This window comes from Adiantum capillus-veneris, chromosome 2 (genome assembly GCF_014529385.1).
Source record: "Adiantum capillus-veneris isolate H3 chromosome 2, ASM1452938v2, whole genome shotgun sequence".
NCBI classification, from domain to species: Eukaryota; Viridiplantae; Streptophyta; class Polypodiopsida; order Polypodiales; family Pteridaceae; genus Adiantum; species Adiantum capillus-veneris.
This window is the reverse complement of record NC_140932.1, coordinates 30409590-30419597: the sequence shown is the minus strand read 5'-3', so window position 1 is coordinate 30419597 and position 10008 is coordinate 30409590. Positions and strand designations below refer to the sequence as shown.

General features: G+C 43.5%; 1 protein-coding gene across 1 annotated transcript; it reads left to right on the top strand.

Annotated features, from left to right (window-relative positions):
- The first annotated feature begins 7935 nt into the window (after window positions 1–7935).
- Window positions 7936–9716, top strand: LOC147462581 (uncharacterized). The gene is made up of 2 exons (XM_086493938.1): window positions 7936–8660; window positions 9131–9716. The coding sequence occupies exons 1-2, from the start codon at window positions 7936–7938 to the stop codon at window positions 9714–9716; spliced, it is 1311 nt and encodes a 436-aa protein (XP_086350064.1).
- Window positions 9717–10008: the final 292 nt, after the last annotated feature.

Sequence of the window (10008 nt, the reverse complement as noted above, 5' to 3'; positions counted from 1 at the left end):
GAGAGAGAGAGAGAGAGAGAAGTAGGTGTGTTGTTTTTTGATGCGATCGACCCTCGCAAGGGTGCATTGATTGTAAGATATGTCCAATAGCAGGGTCAAGAAGCTTTGAGCTATTTTGAGCAGATGCAAAGTGAGGACACCTCTCCACTTTAAGAGGGGTCATTTATAGACCTTGGCCCTTCGAAGATTCGTACCTAGGATGTCGTCTCTTGGAATGCATTGATTGCGGGAAATGTCCAGCTTGAAGTGGCCAATAAGCCAATATTTGCGGACGCCCATGAAGTTGCCAGTCACGGCCCACACCTACTGTGTGTCAATGCCTTGCCACATGTATTAGCGTTGCCACTACCCTCCTCTATAGCCCGTAGACGTACGTATTTTCTCTATTGTGGTAGCCGCCGGCTAAATGACCACCAAAGAACCCTAAAGAGATTTTCCTCTTTCCCCTCTTCAACATCCTTGGCTACTCACAATCGTCAACAGTCAAGGAGAGCTGAGTTCTAAGCTAGATACAAGGAGAAGATGGTAGAGAGAGCATTCTCTGGGGAGATGGATGAAGTGGGGTTATAGGTGAAGCTTCAATGGAGGAGAGTGTTGGGTCCAGCTTGAGGATCGCAAGGGTTGGGGATGGGAAAGAGCGTGAAGGTGTTGACATAGTCGTCCATAAGAGAAGCATGGGAGGGTGGTATTAAGGATGGTGTAGGAGTAGCGATGATGGAGCTGGTCCATTTCTAGAAGCTTCTCGGCTATGAAGGGATAGGGTGTTGCTGTGGAGGTCATGGTGGCCTTTTCCACACAGCCTAGTTTTTGGAGTTGGCCATCCATTGGATGGGAGCTTTGAACCACTGATTGCAGCCAGTATTTGTGGATGCCCACGAAGTCCCCCATCACGGCCCACACCTTCCACTCGAATGCCTTGCCACATGTATTAGTGTTGCCACTATCCTCCTTTATCGCATGCATACATATGTATATTCTCTGTTACGGTAGCCGCCGACTGAATGCCCCTTCAGTAACCCAAAGAGGTTTTCCTCCTACTTCTCTTCAAAACATCAGACAGAACTCCATCTCGATGTTGAGTGCTACTCTCGCACAGACAATGATCGGTACATGTATGAGTGCTACGTCATAGATGTTGAATAACTATAGAGAGAAAGAGAGAACAAGAAGACAGGTTTTAAAGTTGCAGACTCAATCCCATGAGACCTCAAGGATCAACAAGAGTTGAACTCACAGATGCGAAGAAGCTTTAGGTTGTTTTCGGCTGATGCGAAGCGAGGGTGTCGCTTCAGATGCAATCACATACGCTTGCATCTTGAGGGCAAGGGTCACGGTCACAAAGCTCTAGGTTGTTTTTAACAAATGCAAAGAGAGGGCATATCTCCAAATGCATGAACCTTGAAGGTATGTGGCATCACACAAGATGCTATTATGGGCAAAAAAAATCATGATAATATTGTAAAATTGGGGTCGTCGAAAGAAAACGTCGTGCTTGGCGCTACCTTGGTCGACATGTATGCCAAATGCCATGCACTTCATAAAGCACAAAAAGTGCACGAGGAGATTCCGACCTAGGATGTCGTGTCTTGGAATGCACTGATTGCGGGAAATGTCCAGCTTGAGGTGGCCAATAATCTTTGAACCACTGATTGCAGCCACTATTTGTGGATGCCCAGGAAGTCCCCCATCATGGCCCACACCTTCCACTCGAATGCCTTGCCACATGTATTAGTGTTGCCACTATCCTCCTTTATCGCATGCAGACATACGTATATTCTCTGTTACGGTAGCCGCCGACTGAATGCCCCTTCAGTAACCCAAAGAGGTTTTCCTCCTACTTCTCTTCAAAACATCAGACAGAACTCCATCTCGATGTTGGGTGCTACTCTCGCACAGACAATGATGGGTACATGTATGAGTGCTACGTCACGGATGTTTTAGAACTATAGAGAGAAAGATAGAAGAAGACGACAATTGAGGGTTTGAGATATGGCAGCGGATATCACCTTGAAAGACCTCTTGGTGGTGTCAACTACACTTTTTGAAACGCTAAAAGTTTAGGTTGGAATCCCCTCCATTTGGTGCTTTGTTTTCCAAGGTCTACCAACAGTTACAAAAAATAGGTCTTCAAAAGTAATGTTTGGTCTCATAGACCTTGGCCCTTTGAATACGTTTAATATAACATTTTGTTTTGTTTCATTTCATACCCCTCCTCTCCACGTGAGATTGAGACTGTGAGTCAGTGTTCGGGAAAAGGAGAAATTCCGCCCTTGAATTCTAGCATTGCCTTGGTCGACATGTATGCCAAATGCCATGCTCTTCATAAAGCACAAAAAACACACGAGGAGATTCCGACCTAGGATGTCGTCTCTTGAAATGCACTGATTGCAGGAAATGTCCAGCTTGAAGTGGCCAATATAACATTTCATTTCATCTCCCTCCTCTCCACGTGAGATTGAGACTGTGAGTTATCGTCATCAATGCCCGAGGATGTTCGGCATGCAGCGGTGACCACAGAACCTCATGCCCCGGCACCTTCCCCTCACAGCTCTCAGCATGGCACAGTGTTGGCCATCGACTCTCACGCAGGCTCGCCATTGCAGCCTTCCTTCATCCTCCCGGCTCTACTGTAGCAGCACATGCCATCCTCCTCCGGGCTACTGTAGCAGCGCACGCGGGCTGTCATCGCTTCTCATCACCATCGTCATTTTTGTGGGCTCATCGCCATCTGAGCCGGCTACTGCAGCAGCGCACGCAGGCTCAACATCCTCCTCCCGGCTACTGCAGCAGCATCATCGTCATCTCTGCGGGCTCTCATAGACCTTGGCCCTTTGAAGACAATTAATATAACATTTCATTTCATCTCCCTCCTCTCCACGTGAGATTGAGTCTATGAGTCAGTGTTCAGGAAAAATGTGTTTCAGCTTACTATCATTTGAGTTTTAAACTAGATCAAATCCCTATGTGAGTAGGGCTAAGCACTGCACAACAAGCCAAATAAATTAAAGTGTACCTCACTCGCAGATTGGAGCAGCTACCACCGGACACTAGGTGACACTCTTAACAGTTGAGGGTTTGAGATAAGTGTTGACAACATCTTGAGCGCACTCTATACCACCAGACACTAGGTGACACACTTAGAACAATATGATACTCTTAACAGTTGAGGGTTTGAGATATGGCAGCGGATATCACCCTGAAAGACCTCTTGGTGGTGTGCGATACACTTTTTAAAACGCTAAAAGTTTAGGTTGGAATCCCCTCCATTTGGTGCTTGGTTTTCCAAAGTCTACCAACAGTTACAAAAAATAGGTCTTCAAAAGTAATGTTTGGTCTCATAGACCTTGGCCCTTTGAAGACGTTTAATATAACATTTCAAGCTGTTTCATTTGATACCCGTCCTCTCCACGTGAGATTGAGACTTTGAGTCAGTGTTTGGGAAAAGGAGAAATTCCGCCCTTGAATTCTAGCATTGCCTTGGTCGACATGTACGCCAACTGCCATGCACTTCATAAAGCACAAAAGGTGCTTTCAATGAGCTTAATCTATGGGATGTCGTCTCTTGGAGTGCAGTCATTGTGGGATATGCCTACACATGAGTAGGGGGGAGAGAGAGAGAGAGAGAAGAAACAGAGAGAGAGAGAGAGAGAGAGACAGAGAGAGAGAGAGAGAGGGATGGGGCAGCCGCTCTCTTGGCCCTAACCAAGTTAGGCATATCCCACAATCAGTGCATTCCAAGAGACGACATCCTACACGCAGGCTTTGGCTATTGCTCTCTCTATGGCCACCTTGCGCCATAGAGAGGGAGGTATAGAGAGGTGGATAGGGGAAAAATAGAGATAGAAATAGATAGAGAGAAAAACATGTATAACCCGGTGCTAAATATATATCTTATTCTTTCTTACAGAGATGGAGCACGTGCTTACCTCTGGAGGAGATTCTTCGGAGGTGATATTTTCTACCCCAGAGAGAGACCCAAGCAACAATTTACGAAATGCCAAGCACGTTGCCCGAGGTGGCGATGGACCTGCAAAGAAGAAAATTGTAGATGGACTAGGTATCATCCACACAGTATGCTCCAAAATTCAAGCCTCATGTGAGAGAGCGGAGGCATCACAGGTTGCCTATAGAGAGAGCATTCACTGATTGACCCATTCACAATATTAGCAAGGGGTTTATCTTCATCGTCTAGAGGAGCGGATGCAACTACAGATTAATGGTATTTTGCAGCAGCAGAGCTCAATTCAAGGACAACTTTCTCGCATAGAAAGCAACCAGGCAAAAATCATGAGTCTCTTGGAGAGGTCCGTTCTTGACAAGGATAGCATGGATTTCAAAAGCATTGTGCCTGAATTACGAAATACTAGCAACAAATTGACCGCCGTAGCAGTACAACATACTACAGGTGTCTCCAAAGTTAGATCTATCTCAAACAAGCTCCATGCATTGGTAACGACCCATTGGCCCAAGAAGGGGATTAATGCCGTTGGAGATGTTCCATCCAGTGCAAAGCAGGGCAACCCTTGCAAGAAGTGAATTATGTAATCGATAGTAATACTCACTTCTTTCTCATTTATAGACTTAGCGGATCTTATTTTGGTGGCTTTGGGGATATTGACTACATTTTGGGGGAGGCTTATGTATGTAGTGGATACCAATTTGCTCACGACTCTTGGTTGTCTTCTTTGGATACTACATTATCAGAGGATCTCCATAATTGTAGTATTTTTGTTGCCACTGTATCTTTTGGGTCACACCTCCCGTTCCCCGCCCCCCCTCGCCCTCTCTCTCTCTCTTTCTCTCAAGTTATGTTGCAGTGAAACTCTCTCTCTCTCCCTCTCTCTCTCTCTCTCTCTCTCTCTCTCTCTCTCTCTCAAGTTATGTTGCAGTGAATCTCTCCTCTCCCTCTCCCTCTCTCTCTCTCTCTCTCTCTCTCTCTCTCTCTCTCTCTCTCAAGTTATGTAGCAGTGAATCTCTCTCTCCCTCTCTCCCTCTCTCTCTCTCTCTCACACACACACACACATACACACACAAAGTATTCTAGGTGTGTGCAATGTCTAACTTCTTTCTAGGTATGACAAATGTGAAGCACTTCCTAAAGCACAAAAAGTGGGAGAGAGATTCCTATATAGGATGCCGTCTCTTTGAATGCATTGATTGCCAAATATGCCCAATTTGGGTAGGGTCAAGAAGCTTTGGGCTATTTTTGGCAGATGCAAAGCGATAGTGTCTCTCCTAATGTAATCACATGCACACCATTGCCGATGTGGTATTTGCTTTTGATTGCGTAAACGAAATGTACACAACAATCCAAGCCTCAATGCAACTCTACCAACTCAAATGGGGACCTGTCACCATGGTAACTCTTCAAAATGAAGCACTTCGGGGCTGATTTGGATGCACCTTTGAATCCGTCTTGAGCAAAGGTTGCCAATGGTCAATAATGGGTTGAGCAATAATGGGTTAACGTGGTGACTCCTCAAGAGTCAAGGGACCTCAATTGGGCGAGAATCCGGTTGACATGCAGACTGGCGCGTTGCAACCGCAGCGGAAAATTGCCAGCTGAAACTCGGGCCTTAACCGACAATCGTCGGTGGGCTAATCGGATGGACTCGCTCCCCCAACTATATCCTTAGTAGTAGTTAGATGAGATATAGAGAGACAGATATAGAAGTATATAGACATTTACCATGTGGGTTGGCAAGCCTCCTCTCACTGACTCTCTCAAAGAAAGAAAGACATAGTTGGGAAATCCTTTCTTCTCCATACTCTCTTCTTATAATTCTCTAGATACTAACCTGTATATATCTGTGAGTACTTATAAGAGTTCTTTTTTGGACATATGGCTATTGGTCCAAAGGTGTTGTCTCCTGGACATGCAAGACGTAGTAGGATATGTCAAGCCTCTCGAGCTACACGACGTGCATCAGTGCGAGATAGAGTTTGACGTTCTCTAGGTGAGATTGATGTGCCTCGCTTGGAAGATTGCCAGCATTTGATAAACGTGAATCGATGCAATGAATTTCCTCAGGGAAGGATTGCATTGGATGTAGATAATGAATCAATTCTCTCGCAAAGTTATGTAGGGATTGAAGTGGAAGACAATTTGGAAGCCAATAATGGAGATGTTCTTGAGGAGCCTGTAATTGTCTCCAGAGAGGGAGATTACTCCAAAGTTGAGACACTTTGCCTATCTATCACCTACTTATATTCTGAGACCACTTCCTTGATGCATATCTCTATGTTGTCTATTTCTCATGAAAAGTGTATTCTTCACAACGTAGGCAACTTGGATTTTGCATGTTCCTTTTGTGGTGCTTTAGCTTGAAAAACAGAAGCAAAGACCATTCGCAAATTTGTGGGGAAGATTTGTTGCAATTCAAGAAATGTTTCTTTGCCGCCATTAAGTGAACCTCCTTTAGAATTAAGGGAATTGATGCACGGGGGTAATACTAGAAGTAGAAAATTCTTGAAACATATCAGACCATACAATAGTGTGTTGGTATTTGCTTCTTTGGGAGCTCATATAGATGAATCTCTCTGCCAAAGAAAAGGAATATATACCTTTAAGGTGCATGGATCTATTTATCATAACATTGGTCCATTGATGCCAAAAGAGCGATCAGGTCAAATCCCTCGCTTTGCTCAGTTGTATTTTTTTGACACTGAGAATGAGTTGCAAAACAGGATGAGTCATGTTTCTAAACTCAAACCAGATGTTTTGGAAAGCTTGCAATCGATGATGCATTGAGTAAATCCGTATGTTCAAGCTTTTAGGGGGTTTGCTACAATGGTCCAAACTTCCAATATTCCGGAGATTAGGATGGTCATTACTGAGAAGCATACAAATGGCTGGCAATATGTTACTCCAACAAGTGTGGAAGTTACTGAAATCATGCCTGGTCAGGGTGAAGAGAGCAACATTGTCCATCGTGATATTGTGTTGAATCTTTTGGGTGGTGGTCTAAAACAAATCTCAAATTGCCATAGGTCATACATGCCTCTATTATATGTGTTGCTATTTCGAAATGGTGAAGAAGGTTGGAATCCTTACATACCCCAAGTGAACAGAGCGGAAGTAAGCAGAGAGTGAGTAAATGGAACTACAAAGTATATTTCTACAATGGATTTCTAAAAGTATAGATTGCAAATTAGAGATGACACAACACAATGTCTTTTACATGGTGGTAGGCTACTGCAACAATATATTGTTGATGCATATAATTGTATGGAGGAGTTGAGGCTTTTGTGGGTTCGTAATCATCAAAGTGAACTTCACAGTGAGGTGTATCAAGGCTTGACAGATATGGTTGGAGCAAGAGATGGAACAAGGGATGATAGAGAACTGTTATTGGGTGCTAATGTTGGAAGAAGGGTTGTGTTGCCTTCTTCATATGTTGGTGGCCCTCGCTATATGTACCAGGTGTACCAGGATGCCATGGCAATTGTACACAAGAGAGGAAAACCTGATCTCTTCATTACATTCACATGCAATCCTGGATGGAAGGAGATATAGGATGCATTACTGCCTGGACAGACATCCAATGATTGTCCTGATCTTACTGCCCGTGTTTTCTACCATAAGTTCAAGGATTTGATGGGCTTGCTGATTAAGAGAGCTATTTTTGGCAAGGTCATTGGACACATTTCTGTGATTGAGTTCCAAAAGAGAGGCCTTCCTCATGCTCACATTCTATTGATACTTGCATCTGAGCATAAGCCAACAGAGACATTGCATTATGATAAGATTGTGTGTGCGGAGCTTCCTGATAAAGTACACAGTTGTATGATGTTATCAGTCGGTGTAATGTGCATGGCACGTGTGGAAACTTGAATAAGAATGCTCCATGTATGAAAGATGGAAAGTGCAGGTTTAAATATCCTCGAAGCTTCAGTGCATCGACTATTGTGGCTAGGGATGGATACCCATCGTACATGAGGAGGGATGATGGAAATTACACTGTTCGTAATAAAGTGCAAATGAGTAATAAATGGATTGTTCCATACAATCCATTTTTGTCAATAAGGTACAATGCACATATCAATGTGGAGGTTTGCTCCACTATATCCGCTGTGAAATATCTCTACAAGTATGTGTATAAGGGACATAACAGGGCTACTGTTGTTCTACAAGATAGTGAAGGGCTTCTAAATGAAGTTACAAACTATCTTAATGCTCGATATGTATCATCATTTGAGCCTATCTGGCGTATACTTGGGTTTCACATGCATCAAGAGAAACCTCACATACAACGGCTCCAAGTTCACTTGCCTCATCAAAATCAAGTCATCTTTAGCGACAGAGCGACTGTACAGAGTGTGGTGGAGGGAGATGTCAGCAAAAAGACAACGCTCACTGAGTGGTTTGTTGCAAATCAACAATATCCAGAGGCCAACAATTTGTTGTACATAGACTTCCCAACAAAGTGGGTTTGGAAGCCAGCAAGTAGAACATGGACTCAAAGACAGATTGGTGACATGATTGGAAGAATGTACCACATTGTTCCCAATGCTGGAGATTTGTACTATTTGCGTATGTTACTCAACATGTGCAAAGGATGTAAGTCTTTTGAGGATATTAGAACCTTCAATGGACGAGTATATGACACATTTAAAGAAACATGTAATGCACGAGGATTACTGCAAGTTGATGATGAATGGTTTCTTTGTTTGGAAGAAGCTTCTTTTCAGCAAACAACACAACAATTGTGCCTATTGTTTGTAGTCATTTTGGTTTTTTGTGAACCAATACATCCTAGTGCATTGTGGAATCACTTCTGTAAGGAGCTTTCTGAGGACCATGTATATCATATGAGGGTTCGCACAAATGATGCAAATATATGTAAACACATGGCACAAAACCAAGCTTTGTAAAACTTAGAGACAATGCTTCAACACTATGGAAAGAGGCTCTCGGATTATTCTAGAATGCCCTAGGTGGATCACACCTTGCAAATTATGAGTGAGCACGGAGTGCTTGCTGAAGAGTTCATGTATAACAGAGAGGAACAAAGAGTATTGTCTGCTCGAATGGAATCATCTTTCAATGTTGGGCAAAGGGAAGCTTACATTCGGGTTTTACAATCAGCTTGCATGAGCAGAGGGACTGTTTTTTTCTTGGATGGGCCAGGTGGAATGGGAAGACTTATCTCTACAATGCTTTGCTCTCTTGGATACGCGGAGATTCCAAAGTTGCTTTGGCATGTGCATCATCCGGGATTGCAGCACAGCTTCTCGACAACGGAAGGACTGCACACTCTAGAGTCAAGATCCCTATTGATATAACTTATGAGTCCACATGTAACATTAAAGTAAACAACCAGCTTGCTGAGCTGTTGCGAATGAGTTCACTGATCATATGGGATGAAGCCCCCATGGCTCATAGACACGCTTTTGAGGCTCTTGATAAGACACTAAGAGATGTCATGAAAAATGACATGTTGTTTGGTGGAAAGGTTCTCCTCCTTGGTGGTGATTTCAGACAAATATTACCTGTTGTGCGCGAAGGGGGAAGAGAAGACATTGTTAATGCATCTTTGTGCCACTCATACATTTGGCAACGTACAGAAATCATGCATCTAACACAGAATATGCGAGTGGTCAATTGTTTAAGTAATGTTATTGAAAGAGAGTTTGTGCAATGGACACTTGATATTGGTAATGGCGATGTTTGTGATGGGGACATACTTGATAATGTGGCCTTCCGGCTTGCATGATGCTACCACAAAATAATTTGCAAGCATTGGTTGCTTGCATATATAGAGACCTTGAAACACGGACTTGCCATGCATCCTTTTTCAAGGATAGAGCAATTTTGGCTCCACGGAACAAGGAGGTGGATACTATAAACAATTTGGGCTTGCAGCAATTTCCTGGTACTTATAAGGAATATGTCAGTGCAGACTTAGTGTGTGAATCAAATTGTGATAGCATTTTATTCACAAGTGAGTTTGTAAATAGTTTAGATCTTGGGGAGGCTTTCCACCGCATGTTTTACAATTGAAACAG

Bases quoted from the DNA above. Each gene is read 5' to 3' on its own strand.
- LOC147462581 (XM_086493938.1), top strand. From the start codon at position 7,936: ATGAGGAGGGATGATGGAAATTACACTGTTCGTAATAAAGTGCAAATG. The intron at 8,661-9,130 runs GTTTCTTTGTTT...TGGATGGGCCAG, and splicing joins CTGCAAGTTGATGATGAATG to GTGGAATGGGAAGACTTATC.